The sequence below is a fragment of the Mauremys reevesii genome, linkage group 4 (genome assembly GCF_016161935.1).
Source record: "Mauremys reevesii isolate NIE-2019 linkage group 4, ASM1616193v1, whole genome shotgun sequence".
In the NCBI taxonomy this organism is placed as follows: Eukaryota; Metazoa; Chordata; order Testudines; family Geoemydidae; genus Mauremys; species Mauremys reevesii.
This window is the reverse complement of record NC_052626.1, coordinates 12144929-12172804: the sequence shown is the minus strand read 5'-3', so window position 1 is coordinate 12172804 and position 27876 is coordinate 12144929. Positions and strand designations below refer to the sequence as shown.

The following is a 27876-nucleotide window of genomic DNA, read 5'->3' as shown; positions in this document are numbered from 1 at the left end:
CAATTCACAGGAAGCTCCTTGAACATGCTTGACACCCAGGAAGCCTCATTTTCAGTAGCAAGGGTGCGTAGTGTAGCCTTGTTGTTTGTACATTCCTAGGCCCAGCTCTTAGTACAGGAATAAACAACATATACTTTTAAGAAGTTAATTGTGTATTTACACAATAACTCAAACTAGTAAATACTTCCCATTTAAAAATTCCATAGTTATGCTTTACATCACACTGGCCATTATGACCTGTCAAGTAAACAGCACAAACTCAGAGAGACCTACAATTATGGCCTTGTGAGTATAAAAGCACAACTTAAAATAACGGAAATTAAGCATCTGTCAAAAAATACCAAGCAGCTGTCACGCAGCCCTTAAAGTAATGCAACTCCACCTTGTCTGGTAATATGTACATTACGTAAGATCAGATAACAATATTAGACCCCGATATTATTACCTATCTGTAACAACTTGAGTTAAGAGGGAAGTCACCAGGCCAGCTCACGTTTTTAACATTAAGTTTGAACTACCTTGATTTTGTGCTCTTGACTCAGAAATTTAACAGACTCTGTATGACCTGTGCAATATTCATTTTATTTTCTATATACAGTTTATGATTTATTATTTTGTACTTAGTCCACAAGCCTGTCTGATGTTGAAGAATAAAAATTGATAGGATGTCAAAGTAATGCCATACACAAAGGAGAGCCAGAGCCTCTCCCTAGCCAAAGTCTGGAAAATTTGCATTTTACAGAACTGGAAAGCTATTTTGTAACATCCTCAGTAGCTATCTGGCCTGTTCAGAACTATGCAGAAGAGTTGCTGCTACTTTAAAGCAATACACCATGATTAAAGATTAAAAAACAAAAACAGAACAGTGCCCTAAGTGACAATAGATTATTGTCTATTAGCTTTTCCATATGAACTCCAATTATTTTCTTCTAAATGGCAGAATTCATAAGTAACAGAACATAGTAGTGGACAAAGCTTCAGGGTTTAAGCCCTCTTCACCACTTAATATAATATTTTCTACTTGTTAATGAGTACAGCAAAAGGCAGTTTTGACCTAATATGTGTTTGAGATGAAAATTATTTTCTTATATTCTGCTTTCAAAATTCCAATTTTGTTGAAGGAAAAAAAAGGCATAATCAGTTTTTACACTCACATGCATGATCAGACATTGCTACAAAATTTAATCCTATCTGTACATCGGGAAACAAGCAACAGCTCATGCATGCCTGCTATGCTCTTTAGCTATCAGTTCTTATAATATTTTTTAGAGAGAAGGAAGCACTGGCAGACTATTTTATTAACACCACAAATTGCCAATGGACAGAGCTGCACTCTGAATTATACCGTTTCCCTTAACTTGAAAGATATCTTGGATAACATTCACTTTACATTGTTACCTTACATGAAAATTTACCAGGAGCAGAGAGTTTTGAGAAATGTGACAAATGGGAGAGGGGAAGAGACGTAAGTGTTTTTGCATATTGGCTAGTCTTTGTAACAGTTTATTGCGATCACCTGGTGCATTCGACAGTCAAATGTCAAATCTGCTACAGAAAACCTAAGCTCTGCACACAGCATGAAAAGGGAACGCTGGCTAATCTCAGGGAAGCGAGGCCAATAAACAAATAAATAAATCCACAGATAAAATACTAACTGCAGTGTATGGGCACAGCAAGGACATCTTTAAGTTTAGCCATTTTACAACAGAATATTCTGGCACAGGTATGTTCAAATATGTCTAAGAAGCCAACTGTTCAAATGCATGTCCCAATCGGCTAGTTTAGTCTTTCTAGTCATGTCATAGCGGTGCGCCAACTACCACCAGTGCAGTGACATGGAACCTTGTCACCAAGAAGTTTTTTAAAAAGCCAATTATGTTTAATGGGTTAGGGAGGCATAATATGTAAATATACTTCCCCCACTGTAAAAGTAAATATTGTAGGTTTTAGCTGCAAAGGCAGCTGTCTCATCAGTCAGGTTATGCTACCTGTATCAACATACCTGGTCACCTCTCTTCTCTCCCACCAACCCATCTCACTTACAGCCAGCTGGACTCCTTTAAAGTTTTCATTTTGATTTGGTCGGTTGATTTGGGAGTTGTTTAGGGGCTGTCTTAAGTAGAGTAAAGCTAAAAGACGCCCAGCTTTCTCTCTCTAGGGACAGCCAGATACACTGCAGAGGAAAGCGGAAGTAGCTCATTTCACTGCTAGATACTGGAGTTTCTCTAGCCGCTGAACTATAAAGAGCAAACTCTGCTTTCCCCCACAACTCAGACCAAACAATGAACACATGCAAAATGGCGAAAATAAGGTTTTCCCCACCATTTTCTCTTATCACTCTACCATGAACCATCTCTTCATAGCTGAAGGCTTGCAAGCTCTTGAGGGCTCTGTGTGTGGATGTACACACAATGTATACACTGGGACTTTTGGGTACTATTCCAATATAAATGTTTGTTTATAAATAATAATCTTCCCTAAAACTTGATTTTAAACTAGCTTTAAATACTCTCATAGCAATAAGTCAAGCGAGGACATGAACTCTGTAGAATGCTGATGCACATCTCATTTGGACAACTTTGGGCCTCACAACACATGCACAGCGTGTGCCAAGAACCTATTAACGCACACTCTCTTGTAGCTAACTGGTATAACCAAGCAAGGGTCTCAATTTACTTTTCATTTCTTTTTAGTAGCCCAAAGGAATAGCGACATGATTAAATGAGAATCCAGCCCTATGAGTCTAATGCCCTGCCATTATAAGGGGGCCTTAAAATTGGTGTAAAGCCCAGAATGGTGTAAAGAAGCCTTAGTATAAATGAAAATTAAGCCCAGAAGTAGGGTGACCAGACAGCAAGTGTGAAAAATCAGGACAGGGGATGGGGGGGTAATAGGAGCCTATATAAGAAAAAGACCCAAAAATCTGTCCCTATAAAATTGGGACATCTGGTCACCCTACCCAGAAGGGACCTTTATGATCCTCTAGCCTGACCTTTTGAGTAACACAGGCCAAAGAACAGTTAAGGGCAGTTTACTTTATTTGATGCATGTCAATTCTCTTTTAAAACCATGGGCACAGAGTTGGAAGCGATATTGTGAGAAAGTTCTTCTCTGTAGGGAAAAGTAACTGGAAACAACTCTCAGGCTGATGTAAGCATTATATACATGGGGAGTCTCTGACCGGTAAGCGGCTTGCCCAAGCCAATTAATTTTTTGTGTCCCCCATTTCTGTAAGCGATGTATGCATGAAAGGTGAAAGCAGGTCAGCCGCTCCAGCTTGCTACCATCTGCTTTTATTCAGAATTACTCAGGATCAGTGCCAATGGGATCAGTGCCCATCTAGGGTTTTTTGTTTTGTTTTTTCCCCCCTCTTTACAATGAAGGCAACAGCAATTACTGTAAGTTCCCAAAAGTGCATGCAAATCACAACAACACAAAGCTGCTTTAGTCAGATGCTAGCATATTTAAGAATCCCACATACACTGTGAGAAAGATGATTTTGGCAAACAAATTTTGGACTGACTAGAGGGGAGCGAGGTTAGTATCCAGAAGACTCAAGAGTGTGTCTGGCATTCACTGTGGGGCCAAGGAGCTGCGGGGTCAAGTCCCACCTGTGGTGCACAAGTGCCTTTGTGGGTCATCCAACACTTACTCAAAAGTTCTGCAGATCCTCTGGGATGAAGAGGAGACAAGTGGAGGGAGATAATAGTAAGGTATCACTGACCCAAGCAGAAACTAAGCTCCTTAAAATGGCTCCCCCAAAAATAAATAAAAATTGTCTTAGGAGTATGTATGGTAACCTTAATTACACATTTGGAACTAGCTCTAAGTGTAAGGGTAGTTACTAGGGACAGGGATTTGCTTGCTCTGTTGCCTCATGTGCACAGTGCCTGGTAGGACAAGGAGTGCCAGAGGGAGCAATAATACTACTTTGTTCTTATCCAGAACCTTCCAACTAAATATATCAAAGCACATAAGTGCAGTGAGATGTAGACAACTATTCACTTAATTAGAATCCTGCTTGGAAGTTCCCTGACCCATGCACATTTAGGGACATAAACTACAACAAAAGTGGAAGACTGTCCAAAATAAGTGTTCTCATATTGCAGCTGTGCATTCTTTAACCATCCCAAATAATCTATGTTCGTACTGCAGTCTCTCTTCTGGATACCCAGGGCTTAAGAAAAAATACCAGGAAAACAGACTGAGGCAGAGAAGTCTCTGAGTACAAGAAATGAAGCAGGGCTGTTGTGAGAACTATCTAATCCTAATGAAATATGGTAAATGAAGGATCAACTAAACAGGCATGGAAATGTGCTACTTGAAGTTACTGTAAGGGAAAAATAAAAGAGATACACATGCACAGCTCCATAATGATTGAAAATAGATCCCAGGAAAATACATGCCCAGGAAGAAAATACATGCCCAGGGGTTGCTGCCAATATCAATGATTTATTTGTCCCAGCTCCCACAGCAATGGCTTGCAGAATGCCAGGAATCATCCATAACATTCACCCCAATATGTTAAGAAAAAGCCTTTTCAATATCATTGCACTGTAGTGTATGATGTGAGATACTGTGATGTTACAAAAGCTCCTTCTCCCACCCCTTTTAAAGACACTTCCAGTTTGTCTTGTAGATATTAAAATTATTTCTGGGGTTCTTGAGGCAGCAGTATGAACACTAAGTGTTGTGCTAACACCACATCAGTGATGGCGGAGAGGGCACTGGCCCTGAGCGCACCTATACTGTTTTAAAGCACTTTGACATTTTTTAAGAATATCACCCTGAGCTGACTGTTCTTTATGCTTGTTTTTTCAGAAGGGACAATTTTTGGAAAGTTTGGTCAATTTTTGGCTGATTTTGAACTATCAAAACATGTGCAGGTAGGGGAATGCAGGGCTGCATGTTCTTCTATTGCTCATATTTTTTCAGATGCTTCCTTTGTATTTGAATAAGTGTTTTTTTGTTGTTTTTTAATTCAACACTGGATAACTGGGAATTCATTTTTTAAAATACTCAGAGTTCCTAAAACATTAAAATTATTATACAAGGTATCACACAAGGGTGATTTGCCCACCTGGAAGTGTCTGAAAATAGCATTCTTAAAACTACAATACCCACCTGCTGAAGTGAAAAAACAGACTGACAGAACCAGAAGAGTACCCAGAAGCCACCTACTACAGGACAGGCCCAACAAAGAAAATAACAGAACGCCACTAGCCATCACCTACAGCCCCCAACTAAAACCTCTCCAGCACATCATCAAAGATCTACAACCTATCCTTAAAGATGATCCCTCACTCTCACAGATCCTGGGAGACAGGCCAGTCCTCGCTTATAGACAGCCTCCCAACCTGAAGCAAATACTCACCAGCAACCACACACCATACAACTGTTCTTTTTTTGAAAATAGTGGGACTCCCTCGGATGGAAACCCAAATGACCTCACATACTCCTTGCAGTCACTGGCAGTGCCTGCTGCTTAATCTCCTTTGGGAGGGGGATGACAGTTGGTAGGAGCATCTTTCCCAAACTGGGGCCCCGAGGAGGGACCTACAAGGCCTTACCTGCCCACCGCAGTCATTGCTGCTCATCCTTTTCCTCTCACTTCCTATCAGCAGAATACATATCAGTGTGTATTTCAGTTATTCCACATTCAAATTAATATGTGAGGGAGCACAAGTTATTCTCATGCCTGAAAAGTAAGCCAAGCAACTGAATGAAATAAAACAATGTTAACGCCATGCTATGACTGACATTTTAAATGTACAAAAGTCAGGAAATTCAAAGTTATTGTTCCCAAAGCAACTGTAACTCAACCACATTGTAACGTTTATGCTTTTACACCACCTAGTGTTAAACAAATGACTACCTGTAGGCAAAGGGGCAGAGTTTTATTATCGCTGCTTTGGGAATCAGCTTTGTTTCCTGACTTACGTACATTTAAAATCTCTACCATAATATGTGATCTGTGAAGGAGATCACAAGTTGGAGAAATATTAGCTGTATATTGCTGATTAGCATCCTGATATCACCGTGATGGGCGCAGTATAAGAACTTAAATAGAACAGAGCAGGGATAACAAAAATTATGTGAAGTTCTACTGGAAATAAATTTGGCTACAAACTGCCTTAATTACAGCTGGTCAATTTTATGACTTCAACTTCCAGTGTTGTGTCTCAGCAAATAGTCATCAAAGAACAAGAAACTGAAAACGTAGTGTGGGCTATTGAACTATTCTGATAGCCCATGTTGTCAGGTAGAAATAAAAGTTTTCTTAGTCTTACTTCCACAGCATTAATGAACAACCCTGTCCTGGTTCACTGGGTGACTATAGAAATCTTTAGTGAAAGTCTCCAGTGAAATCCAGCCCAAAAAAGAACGAGAAGGACATTAAAGAAAATCTAAACTTTCAGATAAATAGTTGTACAGAGTTTGACCAAAGCAGTTCCATATCCAAGGAAAATAAAAAAGGAATAATTCTAGCCTTTATCCTAATCTCCCTTCCTACTAATTTATGTTAGGGATTTGCCACATACCACAGCAGTTCTTGGAAAAACTAACTCAGAGGAATTTCTGGATAATGAAGAGAGATGACAATAAAGTAACAAAACTAAGTTACATTCATCATAGTCAATACAGAAATAATTTTTGTGAAATATGATGAAATTCAAGCCTGGGGAAAGAAAGATCCCATACTCATTGTGGAACAGGGGTTATGTAAGCAATTCATAGACTGTCTTGAGGACCACTTGTCCTCCCATTCACCACTGCACAGACCACTTACTTCCATTTAACAGTGCACAACATCCATGTGGAAATCACAGCAATTACATACTTTCACAATACACCTCTACCCCGAGAGAACACGGTCCTCAGGAGCCACAAAATCTCACCATGTTATAGGTGAGACCACGTTATATCGGGGTAGGGAGAGGAACCGCTCCCCACTCCAGCTCACCTCTGCTGTTTCCACCTCCTCCCTGAGCATGCCGCTGCCGCTCCGCTTTTCCCTCCCTTCCAGGCTTGCTGTGCCAATCAGCATGGAACGGGGGGGGAGGGAGAAGCGGAGCGGCGGTGGCATACTCAGGGGAGGAGGCAGAGATGAGCTGGAGCGGGGAGCGGTTCCTCTGCACCCCCCATTACTTGCTGTGGTCCTCCCCAGGGCCCCCCCGCCCCAGCTCACCTCTGTTCTGTCCCCTCCCATGAGCGCGCCGCAGCTCCGCTTCTCCCCCCTCACTCCCAGGCTTGCCGTGCTGTTTGGCGCAGCAAGCCTGGGAGGGAGGAGAAGCGGAGGTGAGTGGCGTGCTCGTGGGAGGAGGAGGTGGAGCGGAGGTGAGCTGGGGCAGGGAGCGGTTCCTCTGCACCCATCCCTTACTTGCTGCGGCCCCCCTGCCTCAGCTCACCTCTGCTCCTCCTCCTCCCATGAGCTGCGGTGCACTTGTGGGAGGAGGTGGAGTGGAGGTGAGCTGAGGGGGGGGGGGCGGGGAGGGCCGTAGCAAGTAACAGGCAGGTGCAGAGGAACCGCTTGCGGTAACACGAATTCAGATATAACAAGGTAAAGCAGCCCCGTCCCCCAGAGCACTGCTTTACCGCGTTATATCCAAATTCGCGTTATATCGGACCGCATTATATCGGAGTAGAGGTGTATTATTTTTCCATGTACTTCTAGCTATGAATACAATTTACTAGCTGGAAATAGGGAGGAGGAGGAGTTACCACCATGCGAAAAGTCCTCCACTAACCACCAAAACGTGGTTTGTAGGCCACATTTTGAGAACTTGTGCTATAGAAAATATTGAAAATGCTGATGCATCTAACTCTTGTTCTTCAGCTATAAGTGATAAAGATTAAAAGAATTACATCCAAGCATGACACCTGTTCCTGGATTTAATTCAATTTAAGAATTCAGGGTTCTGTTAAAGGAAGTCTTAAAAATGCTTGTATTTTGGAAGCAATTGCTGTGGCTTGTGAAAATACATATTAACATATTACATTTATGGAAACATCTGTAGAGAATGATAGAAAGATTAACGGATATATATAAAGCATGTGTATTTTTTCAACCACTGTCTCCATAATGTCTAGAGAACATACATATTTCAAATTAATGATACATTCAAGCTTTATTTTCAGCTATAACTTCCAGGAAGCATTATTCTTTCAGACTTGACTTAGTAGCTTTGTAATAGCCCTACTGAACTTCAACTTTCATTAGAAGAAACCTATCAATTTTTACAGTTTCTCCAGCTAAAGAAAACACATGTTCCATGTGGACTGCAAAAGATTCTTAAACAACAAAAGAAGGCTATATTAGAAATACATTTATTATAAAAATCCAAAGAAGAATCAAATCTCTCGTGTCTATCTATTAAATAAAACAAAAAGCTTTTCTTTCATTAACAAATGTAAGTCCAAACTGTTTTCTTTCTTCTCCCCAGCCAACCTCAGCTGCTTCAGGGATATGATTTTCCAGAGTTCTGCTAAAAACCCACCCACTCTTCCTAGAAGGTATACAAAAATAACTGCAACTGCAACGTTCCTACATGTTTATGCAAAAATTCATTGTTCCTCCTAATTCTGGCAAAGGCATTCACTTAACATTGACATTTAATAAGCAGGATGTGTTCACCTATAAAGTAACAGCTGTGCTTGGTTTTTAAATGCTGTATTTATTTAAACCCGTATATGTTTATAGCTTTCCAAGTCTTCATTTCCCCTTTCCAAAGATTCGCACCAATATGGATCCTTTGTACTTAACTTCTCCATTGAATATGATGGTTCAGTACCATAAAGCTGATCTCGACAAAGCTTCGGCTTTAAGGTGACAAACAGTTTAAGTTTGTAACCCCCTTTGATTTTTATTGGATTATTGAATATGCATACACAGAATAATATTTAAATTATACTGGTGAATAACTACCAGGTAACTTTTTTTCTTCCTAAAGAAAACTGACTTCTGCCATCTTGTGGTCAAACGTACAGATAGGAACACAGATGTACTTGGTGCAGGGGCATGCCCTTTGTTCTGTCCAACTACATTTAAAAAAAAATATTTCACAGAGCAAAATATTTTATTTTGAATTTTAAAAGAAAAAATTAGGACTTTAAAAACTATATTTCCCGTTTCCAGCCTTCATCAACTTCCTGGGGGAAAGCAAGGGCTGAGGATGCTACTTTGCTAATATTTGAAGCAGAAGGAGAAACACAAAAAACCCCTGTGACACTGTGTGTGTGTTAACAGAAGTGTCCCTTCCTTCTGCTCCCTCTCCTAAGGGCTCAATTTGAAGAGACTCCTACCACTGCTAGAGGAGCAATAGGCCTGTTGTCTGATTTGGGGACATGAGAGCAGGAAGACCAGGTGGCTCTGGTTGCAGGGAGGGCCTTAGAGGAGAAAGGATGCCAGACAACTCCCCTCCTCCATTTTTATGTGCTTATCCATAACTTATTGCAAAATTCATTTTCTGAGACTTTCACATTGAGAGACTTTCCATTTGATCTCTGGTCCAAAAAACAAACAAAAAAAAAAAACCCCACCTTTTAAGTATCAGAGGGGGAGCCGTGTTAGTCTGGATCTGTAAAAGCAGCAAAGAATCCTGTGGCACCTTATAGACTAACAGCCATATTGGAGCATGAGCTTTCGTGGGTGAATACCCACTTCGTCGGATGCAAGTAGTGGAAATTTCCAGGGGCAGGTATATATATATATATATATATATATATGCAAGCAAGAAGCAAGCTAGAGATAACGAGGTTAGTTCAATCAGGGAGGATGAGGCCCTGTTCTCGCAGTTGAGGTGTGAAAACCAAGGGAGGAGAAACTAGTTCTGTAGTTGGCAAGCCATTCACAGTCTTTGTTTAATCCTGAGCTGATGGTGTCAAATTTGCAGATGAACTGGAGCTCAGCAGTTTCTCTTTGAAGTCTGGTCCTGAAGTTTTTTTGCTGCAGGATGGCCACCTTAAGATCTGCTATTGTGTGGACAGGGAGGTTGAAGTGTTCTCCTACAGGTTTTTGTATATTGCCATTCCTAATATCTGATTTGTGTCCATTTATCCTTTTCCTTAGAGACTGTTCAATTTGGCCGACGTACATAGCAGAGGGGCATTGCTGGCATATGATGGCGTATATTACATTGGTGGACATGCAGGTGAATGAACCGGTGATGGTGTGGCTGATCAGCCCTGTTCTCACAGTTGAGGAATGGCAATATACAAAAACCTGTAGGAGAACACTTCAACCTCCCTCGCCACACAATAGCAGATCTTAAGGGGGCCATCCTGCAGCAAAAAAACTTCAGGACCAGACTTCAAAGAGAAACTGCTGAGCTTCAGTTCATCTGCAAATTTGACACCATCAGCTCAGGATTAAACAAAGACTGTGAATGGCTTGCCAACTACAGAACCAGTTTCTCCTCCCTTGGTTTTCACACCTCAACTGCGAGAACAGGGCCTCATCCTCCCTGATTGAACTAACCTCGTTATCTCTAGCTTGCTTCTTGCTTGCATATATATATATATACCTACCCCTGGAAATTTCCACTACTTGCATCCGACGAAGTGAGTATTCACCCACGAAAGCTCATGCTGCAAAACGTCTGTTAGTCTATAAGGTGCCACAGGATTCTTTGCTGCTCCCACCTTTTAAGTGTCAGCAAAATCCTTAAGACATTTTGAGTTTTGTGAAAATCTGGGAAAAATACACTAGCTATACCGTCCTTCTCTAGATTCCAAATGGGATTTAGTCCTTTAGTTTTCCTGCTTTTTTTAAATGGAAAGGGCTAAAAAAGTCCCTAGTTAGTGACTTAAAGTGGAATGTGTGCTTAAACCCCCAACGCATACTTTGCTAAATGTACACTTAGGACAGAGCACATTTCTCAAAAGCACAAACACTCGGATTTAATGAGCTTTCCTATCATGTATGCACAGTAGCAATGTTTTACATCATTCATAACTAATTTTTTTAGCACACTGTTATGGATTTAACCCCCAAGTCCTATGAGTATGAGGAGGTTAATTGTAGGTACAGGGCTCTTCAAAGAGAATGATTTACAGAGGCAGTTTCAAACTTCTGTAAATAAATGATTGAGGCAAATATCATCTTAGTAAGTTGCATATCTTGATTACACGTTTGTAAATATTAAATGCAAAAGGTATTTGTTAATGCAGTGTTGAGATGTCAGTTAAAATTTTAAAAATAATAAATGCAGAAATTAAGGTACCTACAGCAACGTTAACTTCGGACATATTGTACATAAGAGTATCTTTCAATTACCATTCTTATTATTATAATTGCTACGTGTCTTAATTAACATTGCTACAGCAACGTTAAATTTAAAAAAACCCAACATGGATGCCAAATTTAACTGTCAACCCTTACGACTTGCATGTACAAAAGTTTTTGCATTTAATTTTTGGCTTTGCCTTATTTTTAATGTCTAATCCAGTTGTAAAACACATTTAATTATTTGTCTCAGTAAAAATATAGCAATAATCTGCCCATATCATGTTAGCTAAATATCAGGTTGACCCATAGTATATCTGAAATACACTCTACATAATACTTTTATCAATCATACTCAAAATGATCTCTTATGTAGCACATTTATCCATAGATGATATAGCACTTTATATTGTGTAAGAACCATTCTATATTAGCTGGCACCCTATTTCAGAACAGGCATAACTGGTACTGCTCTGTTCTCTTCCCCTGACTTTAACTTTGCTTCATCCTCTCTTGAGCAACAGCATATGCTCTGCTGCTATGAGAGCAACATTTTTGGTGGCGACTGGGACTAACATAGTTCAGTAAACTAAAACTATTTGCATATTGTAAAGCTATTGGCTAAGAAACATTAAAGTAAGAAATAAATATTTGATCCAAAGAGTTCTGATTGTTTATCTATAGAACTAAGTGACTCCAACAATACCTTGCTCATCCAAACTGGATCAGTACTGTGTACACAGAGACCTATATATGTATATAGACACCTGGATACTGTTTGGACTCAGTTGCAATAAAAAGAGGTATCAAATATAGAAATTTACAGTAAATGTGTATGAAGAGCAAAACAGAGTGGTAGGTTTCAGTGCCTGTACTTTAATATCAGAATAGATGCTTAAAGACATAGATTTACCTTGCTGCTGTGTTACTTCAGATTTATTTCTCACATGAATGACTCGGGATCGTACTGGTTCAACTTGCACAACCTTTTGGCTCTGCTTCTGTATATCAGTTATTAAAACCATGTTATAATTCTGATTTTTATTAAAAATACAATAAAAACAAATGCAGTTTTAAGAACTATTTACTTAGCACTCAGAATTGCGAAAAGATTCATAACTTCTTGGTCTCCATTTCAATTTTAAAAGAATTCAATCCTAATTTGCCTTTTGTAACCATTTATTTTCTTTGACAACAAACAGCACGGCAAGCTGTTCTCTGATGTGATTCCCATGTAGTCAGTAGAGATGAGCAGGCACCATTTACAGCTGAAGACATGGGGGCTCTCAATTTTTAATCAAAGGATGTGACAGGAACAACTTGTCAGGGATTCCTTTGTCTCATTCCTCTGCAATCAAGAACTTCCTCTTTCTCCTGTTTACAAGAATTGAAGGGTCTTGGAGAAAAAAAATTCACTCTATACAGGGTTTTCAAATTTAGAGGAAGCAGCTGAAGTAGTCTTTAAGACCACTTCCTGGAATCCTCCTCAAGGCCCATCTCTGCCACAACACTTACATAAATCAGTTAATGACTAGGCTGAAGGACAGACAGATCAGAATAGTTCACTCTTATAACAAAAAATGCAATGTATATACAAAGTTACACCACCTCTACCAATGCCCTTCATATGTTGTTTATTTTTATTGTAAGCTCTTTGGGGCAGGGACTGTGGCACAGAGCCATCCTGTTAGATAAACGGACTGTCCATAAGAAATGCAGAGCATGGTGGGAAGTAGATTCCAAAGAGACATGAAAACATACAGAGTTTAAGGATTATCTGAGTAAAATGCTAAATCCAGTTGATCAATTATATTGTTCATGTAATAGCTGAATAAAAGAATTCACTGAGCCTTCATAGGGCCATGTCTTCATATGTATTTCAGGCCCAATTCTGCTTGGGGCCTTTGGATGCTACTGCACTATAACTATAAAATAATAATAGAATTTCCTGGATTTTGGCTGCACTCAGGCTTATACACTTTAGTCAGCAGGGTCTCTCTCCAGAGGACACGGAGGAAAAGCAGTAGCGATATCTTGCTCCCAAGACTAAAAGAAGGAAAGATAAGGAGTAACTTGTTCTTGTAAAATCCCTGCTTTATTGCTTAGAGCTAACACATCCACTTCAGGTGGACCCCCAGAGATATTATTTGCGAAGTGTTCAATGTCGTACAAGATACAAAGTTAGTCCCTGTCCCTTGAGAAACCCATTTGCAGTGACTGATGAGCCCAGAGAAGAAATACTTACTGGGGGTTCTGGAGCCAACTAGTTGGTATAAGCTCTAAGATACTATCTACCTATCTTAGGTATCCATCACCTTATCTGAGTACTAGGCTACGACGAGTTTAGCATAGGATGGGCCAACATATCACTGCAGGAGGATGAGGTCTCCTTGGCTGACCTGTGGTCTAGAAAAGTCTCCTGCACTGTACCTTTGCCTGCCACATCAATTTAAAAGGTAAATTTTCCTCCTGCACTTGCTCTTTTTATCTAGCTGCTTTGAATGGCAACAAAGTTCCTAACCATTTACAAGCAATGCACAAATACTATGCATACTTTACCTCTGGAAGATCTTCTGATAGAGATGTTAGTCTGTTATTTGCTTGTGCTGTTTGAGGAGCAGGGTTTAAGAGTGGCTGAGACTCCAATTCAGCCATGCTCATTGGACCATGACTAACATCTGCAGCATCTCCAAGAAGTTCTGCTGAGATTATAAAACATAAACAAACATTAACGGGGAAAAAGAATCCCTGATAAGTCCAAATTAGATCCACAGTCTCCCAGCTACCACGTTTGTACCTAGGCTCATCAATGAGACATTCCATAATGAAGTGAATGATTCTCTCTCTACCCACTCATGTTTTCAGTAGAGCTCAGATTAACAAGGTGGTGGCTCTTTTTATTTCTTTGTGTATGTACCAACATCAGAGCTCTCTGTACAGTGTGGTGGGGTAGTAAGGGTTTTTTTAAGTTGTTCAATGTGAGGTTTTTTAAATTGGTATTTAGAACACCCCAGGCTTTCCATCAGTATAAAATAATTTTAAAGCTGGTAATATTTTAGGCAGAAGCTAATTAATAATACCCTTTTAATTTTCCTTGATGAAAGGAGAAAGAAAAAATCTCAATGGAAGTGAGGGAAACAGTTTTATGATCTGTAGATTTCTAACATGGGTAGACCTTAATGGTGGCTCCTGAGTGGTTATAGTTCATCATGTCACTATGTACTTAATGAGCTTTATTCCTCTTAATGGAAAGAGAGATTGGAAAGGCTTCTTCATTAAAGTGTTTCATTTTATTGTGTGAATGAATAGAAACCTATGAACAGTAACTGGAAAAAAAAAGTAATTTGCTATGTAATCCATACAGTTTATCACACTTGTGCAGCCTGCATGAACATTAAGCATCTTTATGAAAAGTATGCTTACAGTTCATGAACTAACTTTGTAGACCAGTTATCTTGCCAAAACAAAAACACTAGTCTGAAATCTAATTAGTGTAAAATATTGCACTTGGGCTGAGACTTTGTATGACATATTTCAGCCTGTAGCTAATTTTTATAGCCAAATTATTAAGCACTGAATACAGAGAGATATAATAGAAATGCTGATAGACCTTTAACTATATTATGGTGAGTCAAGTAGGCAACACTATAATTTCTAAGCTCTTGAAATAGACATCAAGTTTCTATTATATGAATAAAATCACGTCACAAGACTGAAGATATATTTCTATGGTCTACTCAATAACAAGCAAGTGACTCAATTTGATGTATAAGGTCAATACCTATTGTAAGAGGATATGATTGACAATTCACGTCTTTCAGTATGCATATGTAGAGTTACGCATGGAAATATATGACCCATTATAGCCAGGTGATGTAATGGTTATTTACTTTTACTGTTAAATATAATTCTTGTAGACTACACCACAGGCACTGAGACTGTAAGAAAAATGGCACTTAACCCTAGCTGTTGACAGACTGATGGATGGATCCACTCACACAACACATTAGGTATACTGAGGAATTAGCTGAAAAAATGGCAACAATTCAAAAGGTGATTATCAATAGTTTCATTTTTTTCCTGGAAGAGATTATTTTAACTTGAACAGTTTCTGTGCTGTCTTTGGTTGCACTGCCAAAGCTATTAGGAAACAAGATCTTTTGTTCCTCCTTAGTACTAAAATACTGTTTAAGTCAGAAGTAGGCCCCAGCTTTCCTAGAAGGTTATTTTCTTAGCAATGCTCTCTGAATAGCTTTGCTCAATGTTCAGTGGCGGTCAAAATGCAAACAGAAAGTTACAATGTATTAAAGGGATGTAAAAATAATACTGGAGATATTATCTAAAACAACAGTGCATCCCCATTGGGAATGGCGTCCACTTTAATTAAAAATGACATAGCAGAAATAGAAGTGATTCAGAGACAGACAACAAAATGGCTGCCCTAAAGGATCAATTTATCCTAGAGACCACCAATTCAAATCTGGTCCAAGTCAACAATGACCAAAAGCTCTTAGCTGATAGTGATTACATGAAATGTGTGAATTGAGTTGGCATCTCTGTCCATTTCCTATTGGACAAATGTCAACAATACAAAGTCATGATCCCAAAAAGCAACAGTTGCTCCGCTCCTGACAGTCTCATCATAGGTATCAAAGTTTAAATCAACACGGAAACTGAATTACCTTCTCATCTCTAGAGTTACTGGTCTTGTCTACACCCAAGCTTGCACTAGTATAACTACACTGATTTAGCTGAATCAGTGCAAGTTTGTGTGTAGACACTCGTATTTTGGTTTCAGAATGACAGTTTAGCCTAATCTGGTTTTAAACCAAACCAAAATAAACCAGACTTGACTGAAATAGGAAGGTCTATGCGCAAACTTGCCCCAGTTTAAATCAGGTTAAAAAAATTTAACTTTAGTTAAACCTAGGCAATCTTAAGTAGAGCAAAGGTGAAGAAGGATGGGCCAGTGGCTAGGGTGCTAGTTTGGGACTACAGAGACTTGGGCTCAATTCTCAGCTCTGCCACACTTCCTGCATGACCTTGGGCAAGTCCCTTTGTCTCTGATCCTCAGCTCCACATCTGCAAAACATCTGGGAATGACAGAACCGCACTATCTCACAGGAATATTTGAGGATACAATACATTAAAGACTGCAAGGTGCTCAGGTATGATGGTGATGGGGGCCATACAAGTACACCTCTACCCCGATATAACGCTGTCCTCGGGAGCCAAAAAATCTTACCGCATTATAGGTGAAACCGCATTATATCGAACTTGCTTTGATCCACCATAGTGTGCAGCCACGCCCTCCCAGAGCGCTGCTTTACCACGTTATATACAAATTCGTGTTATATTGGGTTAGAGGTGTACCAGAAAGAGAGAGGGGGCAAGCAGCATGTAAAAGCTTGCACTGCCAGTACTATACCAGTTTTATGGACTTTAGCTTCAAGGACTGTTTGTTAATCTAGCACTTATGGTAAGTGAATTCACCCTTAAAGAACAGAAGACACATGACAACTAGGCTTTGTGTAAGTAAAGGACTATTTGGCACTATTCTAATTTAATACTGCATAATCCTTTAGTGAATGCCACATGTCACCAACAAGATTGAAGATGCTGTTTGAGACACGCCAAAGCACTCAAACTCCACCCTGCTAAACTGGGAAAGACACAATCCAGATTGAGGTAAAGAGAGGTGCCTTGGTTTTTAGTTACTGGAGATGGAAAAACTGGAAGCCTGATGGAATCAGTTAAGGCCATTGCCAGCATAAATGGAAAACAGACTTATAACAATTCATAAGGAACAACTAGATCACTAACTTCCCTCCTATGAAAGGTTTCAGAGAGGAGAATATGGGCTTATTTTCTCCCAGTAGGAGATGTGGGGGAAACAGCAAGTGCAGCTTCACTAGAAAAATTACCAACTATTGGCAACAAATATCAAGAACTCTCCCTCCTTCAATAGGTTTGAAAATGTTTTAGCCACTAATGTGGGAAAAGGCAGTTTTCAACACCTACCAGAGACAGTATGCAAGACCCTTCATCATACTAAGTGGTGTTCAACACCATGTACCAAAAATGTGCTCAACACAGTTCCAGTCTGTCCGCACTACATTCTGACACATTTTCCATCCCGCCGTGGTCTCCAGTAGATAATACTGAGGAAAGCTCATGTTCTAGCTTATACCTGTAACCCTGTCACACTCTCCTGGTGATGGTAGATGGTGGGGTCTCTGTTCAGTAACCCGGCCAGCCACCTGATCAGTATAAACGGAATGTCCCATTAGAATACTTTCTGCTGCTCTAGTCAGTCTAGGTCTCTGGCCTTCACTAAGTTCTCCAACACTATTATCAGAATCCTAGAGAAAACAGAGAAACACATTCAGTGAATCACAACAAATATCTTTCAAACTATGCAATACTGTTTAACTAGAATATTCTTAAACACACATGTACATAGCTTTATACTACCTGTGCTGTATAAAGAAGACTGCAACCTGAAAGACTGACACGTGACCACAGGGTGGAACGTAAGACCTACCTTTACCATTGGACTGAATCGAGCAATGGAGAGATTATTTCCTTTGTTGCTAGTTTGCCAGAGGAGCAGAGATGCATTGTTTTAAAGAAGAGACTCCTCAAAAAGTTACTATCATAGAATCATAGAACTGGAAGGAACCTCAAGAGGTCATCTAGTCCAGTCCCCTGTACTCATGCCAGGACTTGTATTATCAAGACCATCCTGACAGGTATTTGTCTAACCTGCTCTTAAAAATCTCCAATGATGGAGATTCCACAACCTCCCTGAGCAATTTATTCCAGTGCTTAACTACCCTGATAGTTAGGAAGTTTTTCTTAACGTCCAACCTAAACCTCCATTGCTGCATTTAAGCCCATTGCTTCTTGTTCTATGCTCAGAGGTTAGGGAGAAAAATTATTCTCTCTCCTTGTAACAACCTTTTATGTACTTGAAAACTGTTATATCCCCCCTTAGTCTTCTCTTCTCCAGCCTAAAAAAACCCAATTGTTCCAATTTTCCCTCAGAGGTCATGTTTTCTAGACCTTTAATCATTTTTGTTGCTCTTCTCTGGACTCCAATTTGTCCACACCTTTTCTGAAATGTGGTGACCAGAATTGGACACCATACTCCAGATTAGGCCTACTCAGCGTGGAGTAAAGCAGAATTAGTTCGCCAGTCTGCTTACAACACTCCTGCTAATACATCCCAGAATGATGTTTGCTTTTTCTGCAACAGTGTTACACTGTTGACTCATATTTATCTTGTGATCCACTACGACCCCCACATCCCTTTCTGCAGTACTCCTTCCTAGGCAGTCATTTCCCATTTTGTATGTGTGCAACTGATTACTCTACTTTGCATTGTCCTTACTGAATTTCATCCTATTTTCTTCAGACCATTCTCCAGTTTGTCCAGATCATTTTGAATTTTAATCCTATCCTCCAAAGCATGTGTAACCCCTCCCATCTTGGTGCGTCCACAAACTTCACAAGTGTACTCCTAATGCCATTATCTAAATCATTGATGAAGATACTGAACAAAACTGGACCCAGGACCGATCCCTATGGGACTCCACCTGATATGCCCTTCCTGCTTGACTGTGAATCACTGATAAGTACTCTCTGGCAATGGTTTTCCAACCAGTTATGCACTAACCTTATAGTACCTCCATGTAGTTTATATTTCCTTTATTTGTTTATGAGGTCATGCAAGACCATATTAAGAGAGTTACTAAAGTCAAGATATACCACATCTACAGGTTCTTCCCTCATCCACAAGGCTTGTTACCATGTCAAAGAAAGGTATTTGGTTGGTTTGACATGATCTGTTCTTGGCATATCCATGCTGACTGTTACTTGTCACCTTTTATCTTCTAGGTGTTTGCAAATTGATTGTTTAATTACTTGTTCCATTATCTTTCCAGGTACTGAAGTTAAGATGACTGGCCTGTAATTCCCCGAGGCTGTCCTTATTTCCCTTTTTATAGATGGGTTCTATATTTTCCCTTTTCCAATCCTCTGGAATCTCTCCCATCTTCCATGACTTTTCAAAGATAATTGCTAATGGCTCAGTTATCTGCTCAGTCAGCTCCTTGAGTATTCTAGGCTGTATTTCATCAGGCTCTGGTGACTGGAAGACATCTAACTTGGCTAAGTAATTTTTAACTTGTTCTTTCCCTATTTTAGCCTCTTATCCGACCTCATTTTCACTGGCATTCACTATGTTAGATGTCCAATTGCTACTAACATTTTTGGTGAAAACTGAAACAAAAAAGTCATTTAACACTTCTGCCATTTCTACATTTTCTGTTATTGTTCACCTCCCCCCCACCCCACTCCCAATTTAGTAACAGGCCTACCCTGTTCTTGGTCGTCCTCTTGCTTCCAAAGTATTTGTAGAGTGTATTCTTATTACCCTTTATGTCTCTAGCTAGTTTAATCTTGTTTGGTGCCTTGGCTTTGCTAATTTTGTCCCTATATACTTGTGTTGTTTGTTTATATTCTTCCTTTTTTAATTTGACCTAGTTTCCATTTTTTGTAGGACTCTTTTTTGAGTTTCAGATCACTGAAGATCTCCGGGTAAAGCTAGGGTGGTCTCTTGCAATACTTCCTATGCAGTGGGATAGTTTGTTCTTTTGCCCTTAATAAGGTCTCTTTGAAAAACTGCCAACTCTCTTAAACTGTTTTCCCCCTTAGACTTGCTTCCCCTGGGATATTACCTACTAACTCTCTGTGTTTACTAAAGTCTGCCTTCTTGAAAACCATTATCTTTATTGTGCTGTTTTCCCTCCTATCATTCCTTAGAATCAAGATCTCTACCATTTCATGACCACTCTCACCTAAGATGTCTTCCACTTTCAAATTCTCAACCAGTTCCTCCCCATCTGTCAAAATCAAATCTAGAACAGCCTCTCTCCTAGTAGCTTTCTCCACCTTCTGAACTAAAAAATTGTCTCCAATATATTCCAAGAACTTGCTGGATAATCTGTGTCCTGCTGTATTATTTATCATGCTCATCTCTATGATACTGTATAACCATCAAGAGTTGTCAAACAATGTGACATTTGGAGTACTTAAAAGATGGCAAGTCTGTGCTATTGCAATATGCCAAATTAAAAGGTTCATCTTCAGCGAGACTTTGATATGGCCTGAATGTTCCTCCAGGCTCCAAGCTTCAACTAAGCTGGATAATGAAACCAGTTAACTCTCCTCCATGCAATGGGAAACAAGCAATCCATTTATGAGATTTTTGTGTTTGATGGACCAGGAAAATAATTATGATCTTGTGCTAAAGCAGTGTGATGAGTATTTTGTTCCTAGAGGTAATCTCATATGCAAGACGGTATGCTTGCACTAGCGTTGCCAGAATCTGTAGAGGCATTTGTTAGAACATTGTGTGAATAGGCTGAGGACAGAGAATGGGAAGGACAAAGAAAAGCAATTAGAGCTGCATTTGTAATTACCAATGCTGACAAGAAAGTGTCATTAAGATTACAGCTGGACTGAGAGTTGATACTACAGAAAGCTCTTCAAATAGTTCATCTTCTAATATCATTAAGTAAACAAAATAAAGATCAGGGACAGTTCAGGCTAAGCAAGACAGAAGGAAGAAATTGGATGTGTTCCAGGAAAGTCACAAAAAGCAAGAAATTGACCTAAATACAGGTATTTCATGAGTTATGTGGCAGTGTCCTCCCAAGTTCTCTCTGTCTGAATATCCTTCCAACACCAGCCAGGACTGTGCAATCAGTTCATTCATCTTTTTACTTACACAAAGTTAGCAACTGGCTGCAGACTTTTGTACTGAAAATACCTAACTGCATTACAGAAATATTACTGGTCTAAACTCTTTTAATATAGATTGATAATTATGTTTTTCAAATAGCTTTTAGGTAAATAGAATGTTTTGTTGTTCTTCAGGTCAGTACAAAAGAAAGTGAGATTTAATCAAGTGTATGAAATCTTTTGTCACCATCTATTCCATACATCTCCCCCAAACCATCCATCTGGTCGTGACTGCCATAAACTTCTGCCCTTTCAAAATGGCCAGACAAAGCATGGCTAGGCTTTTCTGGAAAACTTCTAAATGTTCACATAGTGGAGACTGGTATATATGATGTTACATACAGCAAAAAAATTGATTATAAATGGAAGAGAATTTTAAGTACTTAGAAGCCTGGAGTAGAACCAGCATTCTCCATAGAAGAATTTTCTTCTGGGGCAAGAGGTTGAATAAAACTTTTAGTTTTTCCCTAAGCAAAAGACACTTCAGATTTTTTACCTTCTTTGTATCATAAAATATCATTTCAGAATGTCTAGTATTTTTGCTTTAATTACAAATAGGAATGAAAAGGAAATAAGGTACCTCAGAGTGGTAAATTACTTCTTGTAAAGCAACTGGTGTTTGATTTAGTTTAGCAAAAAGAGAGAGAACCGGATCTCTGTGGTATCCCCTATAGGGTCTTCTCGTGACCTGTCCTTCACTGGGAGGATCGTAATCCTAAAACAAAATTAAAAAATGTTTTAGTAGTCAGATCATCCTTAGTGTAGAGTTAACTGTACATTATTTTTATAAAGCGTCTCCATCTTTTACTACAGTTGCCAATATTAAAAACATTTGTAATAAAAGTACAAACACTTCATAACAGGGAGACTGGCAGCACAGCTTCCTCTCTTTAGCAAAAGAAGGGCACAATCAATATATTAAGAGTTTTGATATACAAGACCTTAACAGTTTGAGACAGAAAGGACCTATTAGGCCATAAAGTCCTATCCCCCAGCAAATGCATAATATAGCCCAGATGCAGAATCTGGTATTGAAATTATTATTAAAGCTAATGTTAAAAATTATATAATACACAGGTTAAGAAAAGAGAGTGTCTGTACATCTGGGTATAGTGCTTAAATTATCCAAAAGTACAAAGGTTGATTTAAAATACATAGAGAACATAGTCAGCAATAACCCAAATAGGATTAATAAATTTAACAATACAGTTTAGATATTAGCATCCAAATATTTGACTACACTTGTTCGTAGCCAAAAGGCTAAGAATGCAAAAATATACATTCAGATTCGTGAATCATTAATCTTCAGTAATTTCATGTGGCTGAACACTGACATGAAAATATTTCTATTGTTTGTTTTTTTGTTCACCCAAGGCTTAAGAGGAAGACTGTCTCCATACAAACTCTTCATTCCCAGCAGAACAGAGTAGACATGGGTAATAGAATTTTCAGCAAACTTTTACTAACCACTCCTCGCAGGTAGGTGACTGGATATTTAGCCAGCTGCATGAAACTGGCAGGACTGATAAGCCAATGTTGCCTTTACTACAGAGAACCTTGGGTGGTGGAACAACAACACAGGAAGCTCGTGCAGCCAGCCAGAAACGGATACCCCTTTTCACCAAAATAGCTAACCTGCTAGTAATTGTTTTTTTGCTCAGGATAGTGTGTGCAGTTGGAGGGGTATGCCCTCACACAGACTGCTCATCAAGAGGTACTTGCTTCCACTCCTATAAAGAATTTTTTTTTTTTTGGCTTGAATGTAATAGTACTACAGTACACATTACTAGTCTATATTCCAACATCTTCCTTCTAAAAGCCATCACACAGTCATAGAGGGAAAGTCTTAGGGTTTTCTGGAGGAAATACGTTTTAAAAATTGTCAGCTTTTTGGCTTGGAAAGTTTACAAGCCAATGGACTAAGGCAAGGGGCAGCCAAGCTGAGGCAGAAGTCAGCTAAAGCAGCTTAAAACTTCACTAATACATGTAAGAATTTAAACCCACAAGAAATTAAAAGGTGCCTCAAAATTGAAGCAGTTTAGCATGCACCCAATGTTCTAGACAGTTAAGATGTCTAAACTCTCCAAAATACAGATGCAGTGAAATGCAGCCTTTGGACATTCACAACTTTAGGTCTACTAGACAGATTTTCTTCAAACTTGACTTGCTTTTTATGCCTGAAAGAGACTTAAGTCATAGCACAAAACAACTTTGAAGTTTCTAGTTTCAAAGATGTGAGGTCTGAGTGTGTAAAACTTTGCATTGGAACGTGTGAAAAGAAAGAAAGAAAGACTGACTGTCTCTGCAGAACCAGTCTTGGGAGTGCACCACGTGGTAATGCAAATCCTAGAAATATCCAAACAGTGATCACGGGGCTGTGCACATCTTCCCTTATGGATACGAACATTTAGTTCACGAGGAAGATTTCAAACAGCTTTAGTGCTCTATCGTAATCATAATCATCAGGCAAGTGGTCCAGGATGGGAAGACTTCAATCCCAAGTGTGAAAAATTGTACCTGGTCTTCACTATCAGATTGAACTATTAGATTCTCTCTCACACACATGCACCCTTCCACCCTGCACTCCCAACAAATTACAAACTATATAATAAATATGAACAGATTAAAAATATGGAGCACAGAAGTGAGCCTAAAGAAAGGAACTGAGATCAGAGTGACAGTACATGCAGACAGATCTCCAGCAGTCACCGTTTTCTAAATGCTTCTGGGACTTGTGCTCAGATGTATTAAAAAATTGTTGTGCTCTTTTTTCTTTTCTTTTTTAAAAGAAGAGTGTAATAAATTATTAGGGGTGACCTGTAACAGAAATAGGAATTGTGCCAGAAAACTCACTTCTAAAATATGTTTCTACTCAGAAAAGATAAAGGCAAACTCTTCCATTATTTAAGTATGAAACTCCTTTTAAATAAGTATTTTTACTAGAGAGTCAAAAATGAGTAAAATAAACTTTTTTCATTTCAGTAAGTTACATGTGATGAGAAGTATCATATGACAGGGAATAATAATGCTCTGTCATTTTGCTTAATACATCATTTAAATGGGAAAAATTGAAATTTGGGTAAATAATACTGTATTTCATATAAGCTGTTTGAGTGTTAAGCATGTATTAAAGATTAGATGAAAGGTTTGAGTGATTCCACTTTTAATCCAACTATGAAAATCTTCCAAGCAAGGCAGTAGGAAAAGAGATCTCTTATAAAGGACTCTCTAAACTATAGTGGGTGCTACTCATGTGTAACTGCCTTATGAATTAATTTGCATGAACTGTATATTTTCTCTTTGGAAGTTTGAATTCTCTTCAATATTTTATAGCTCAGCAGTCCATTTCTTTCATGAAGTTTAAATAAGTGGATAAGTTTATCAGAGAACATCTTATCTAATAAACTTCTCCAGCTAAGGTACTATGCTAAATTCAATTTCCTACTCAACTATTTCCTTACCATTTCATTTGCATCATGTAGCGTGCTAGTTAAACTTTCACTGAGGTTTGGAAGAGACAGTCCTCCTTCTGCTAATGCTGAAAATAAAAATTGTGGTTTTTTTTTAAATTACAAGCAGAAAATATCCATTTTTATGACATGCAAGTTAATGCCATATTTTTCCTTGTTTGCAGCACAATGCTCTAATAAGGTTACAATTTTCTATCTACCAAATGTCTCTCACTCATAAGAACAGATTTTTAGTCAACAACAAAAACATTCTGACACTTTGGAAATGTAAAAAAATGTGCCTTCATTACAATTTGTTCCTGGTACTTGTGCAAGATAGAATAATCCAGCATTACAAAAATGCAGCCATGCGGTCACTAGGGGCTTTTTGTGCAGCCAGAGTCTCCTGGGCGGTGATTAGGGGGGCAAAGCCATGTTAACAAACATACAAATATCACTTTTCACAGAAAAAGACTTACTAGCTAGCAAATCTAAGAAAGACAACAACACGCAGAGCACAGAGTTTGTTTCTATTTTGTTTAGGTTCAGTTAAAACATAGACAACTGTACATTATTTTTATTATTGATTCCGCAATAAACCCTACATAAATAAATTACAATTATTTCGACATGTACATGCATATATTTATTTGTTTTCCTAACATTAATTGAGTATTTTAGGAAAAATTGCCAGAGTGGCCACCAGCAAGAGTTGGTGGCCACACTCTGGGCCACCAAAAAATTTCTTGTGAGACCCCCTGGAATAAACTAAACAAGTTCTTAGTCAGTAAGATTAAGTTAATTAATTTAATTATTTTCTTTCATTTATTTACAATTCATAAGCAAACACTTATTTCATTCTGAGATGAGAAAAAATGATGAAGTATCTTACATGTGCCCAGAAACTTGAACAGGAAGTTAAGGAGTACAGACACAGTACACTCTCACTGTAGGCTTACCAGAAAAAAATATGAAATTGAATGCTCTTCTATTAAATGGTGAGAGTAATTCTCACATGAACAGCAAAGAAAAACATGTCTAAACCAACCCTAAACTGAACAGATTCTTGGAAGTTAAATTACCTCTTGCAGCCACCAACTGTCCATAGCTAAATAAGACCTCGCCTTCTGAGATAGGCTTGTCTGCAGTTTCTGTTTCTGTGACAGTTAGGCTGCTTTCATGTGTTGATGGGCCAGAACTGGGAGTATGCACAGGAGATGGAAGCCTTGTTTCACAAGGAAGTGACTCAAAGGGTCTAACTGGTTCAGGAGAAGGTAAAATCAACATCTCTGGTTCTTCATCTTTAGCCACAGACATTACACTAAAAATATAAGAAAATATTTTGTTACTGCACCAAAATACACTGTACTAAATCTTAAACTCAACATTGTAAAGAAATTATAACTTACAAAGCTTTTATTAAAAGAAGAAGCAGCACAGTATTTCATGGACTGATCTGAATAAAAACTTAAAAATAACCTTAACAATGAGCTCTAATGATCTAACTTCCATTAACATAGCGGCAAAAATAGTTCTCTATTTGGTAAAACGATAACAAAAAAGCACTTCAACAGAGCAAAATCTGTTAGTAGCAGTTGTGACAAGAACCGGCTTACTAAATATCTTGTCAAATACGATTACAAACAAGTATTGATAAAATCTGGAGGAGGTCCTGATTTTCTTGTACCTGTTATATAAATCAGCCTCTAATTCTATTTACTGAATTGTTTATCCCAACACTTCATGATATACACATACGGTATTTCCCTAAAGTTATTTACTATACAGGAAAAAAAGGCAAAATTACTTGGAAGAGAAAATTAGATAATATATTGATTGTTATAACTCACACAGCTCTTGGATGGAGAGTTTCTTCATTCAAAGGACTGGGTTTTTCCTCATCCAGAGGAAGCTCAGCATCACCCCATGGATTTGGAGGTTCTGGGCTTCCCATTCTTGTTGCAACAGAGCCACGTTCTGATACAGGAGGGCTTGGAGTAGTTACTCTAGGAGGTGTATCAACTGGAGTAACAGCAGGTGTGCAAACAGGAGTAGTGGCAGTTGGAATGTCAAATCCTACACATAAGAAATCAATCACAAAATTCAGACTGGCAAGTAAAACAAGTAGTAATCCTCAGGCAAGGTCAAGTTATTTTGTTTCATAAGACTTTCATATCTTACCTGAAAACATTCCAATAGTTGTGGGGACTAAACTAATTTAAATAAATGGTTAGCATTTAGCAGGATTAGACAATTGCCTATAGCTCCCATTGACTTCAATGTGATTTGTGGGTGCTCAGCACTTCTGAAAGCCAAGCCAGTCTATTTTGGGTGGCTAAACATGGATTTAACAACATTAGGCATAGATAAAGAAGCAAAGGTCAGCTATTTCTCTGACATGGTGAGAGGAAAAGGGATGACTCCCAGAGACAATGCCAATGCAAATTCTGTCTGGTCAAGGCACACCTGATGCCCAATGGAAAACAAAAAAGCATATATTTTAAACAAATTAACTCAAACCTTCTAAACTATGTGAGTTTCCACCTGCTCTCTCAGTGGAAACACAGACCCAACAGTGGTTATTCTCAGAGATAGTATCTTTAGGGGAGAAAATATTCCATGCCATAAATTAAAGTCAATAGATGTCAGTACACTTGTTCCATCTCACGTTTAAAGACCATTTTCCTTACCTTTTTCTGTCATTTGTTCTTGTTCCCCAACATCTCCACCAATTTCTGTCACAGACGGAGAAGAAACTGGAGTTTTTACTGGAGCTGGTTCTTTTTCAGGAAGTGGTGTATGAGGTGGTGTAGCCAATGGAGTAGACACCACAGACTCCTGAAAAAAAATAAAAGAAGAAAAAGACACATCATTGAAAGTCCAGGAACACTGAGTGTTTTTTCCATTTAAATATGATCTCCTGGAACTCTTCCTAGCAAGCAAGGGCACTTGAAAAACCTTATCTGAAGATAACTTGATCAGACTCCCCAGTGTCAGAAGTCAGAAATCCTGACTCAAGGTACAACAAGATGCCTTCATTCAGTGATCAAATGTTTCAATCTGTAGCCTGTCAGAATTAGTCATTCCTCTCTCCACCAAAAGAGGAAGCAAATTTGTCTCTACCAATAAATAACTCTGCTCTCCATGAAACCTTGTCTCTCCTAAGTTTGTTCAGAATTGCTGCCACCAGAGGACGTCTTGGAAGAGTATAACTGAACGTCTACACATCCTAAACAAGAAAAGTTTGGTCCTCCACTCCCTCATCCATAGAGCACTCATAGAGATTGATAACTGTTGGATAAGCCTATCCACAATTATGTTTCCCTTCCCTGAAACATAAAGAGCCACCCAATGTTTGCACAATTTGAGTCAATGGCATTTACTGCCCATTAACCA

The 27876-nt window shown here is 38.8% G+C and overlaps 1 protein-coding gene and 1 long non-coding RNA gene across 13 annotated transcripts in view; one reads left to right on the top strand and one right to left on the bottom strand.

Annotated features, from left to right (window-relative positions):
* The window catches only part of KIAA0586 (KIAA0586 ortholog), a 126610-nt gene that overhangs the window by 23981 nt on the left and 74753 nt on the right, over window positions 1-27876 (bottom strand). For 7 of the 9 annotated variants that reach the window (XM_039536194.1, XM_039536192.1, XM_039536189.1 and 4 more), the window contains 8 exons: window positions 27171-27318; window positions 26331-26556; window positions 25563-25801; window positions 24493-24569; window positions 21612-21746; window positions 17415-17586; window positions 13784-13926; window positions 12138-12225 (listed from right to left, as the gene is read on the bottom strand). In XM_039536194.1, coding sequence (XP_039392128.1) covers window positions 12138-12225; window positions 13784-13926; window positions 17415-17586; window positions 21612-21746; window positions 24493-24569; window positions 25563-25801; window positions 26331-26556; window positions 27171-27318 — 1228 coding nt within the window. The remainder of the gene's footprint in view (window positions 1-12137; window positions 12226-13783; window positions 13927-17414; window positions 17587-21611; window positions 21747-24492; window positions 24570-25562; window positions 25802-26330; window positions 26557-27170; window positions 27319-27876) is intronic. The other 2 variants (XM_039536193.1, XM_039536195.1) reach the window with 1 other exon arrangement.
* LOC120404166 lies at window positions 232-27344 on the top strand. 4 transcript variants are annotated; one of them, XR_005597834.1, is made up of 7 exons: window positions 262-285; window positions 1419-1465; window positions 8445-8514; window positions 15142-15277; window positions 16810-16912; window positions 22406-22510; window positions 27225-27344. It is a non-coding gene; the product is annotated as an uncharacterized LOC120404166 (long non-coding RNA). The 4 variants fall into 4 exon arrangements; XR_005597833.1 differs by lacking the exon at window positions 1419-1465 and having other exon boundaries at window positions 232-285; XR_005597835.1 differs by lacking the exon at window positions 1419-1465 and having other exon boundaries at window positions 232-285; window positions 22406-22467; window positions 27225-27320.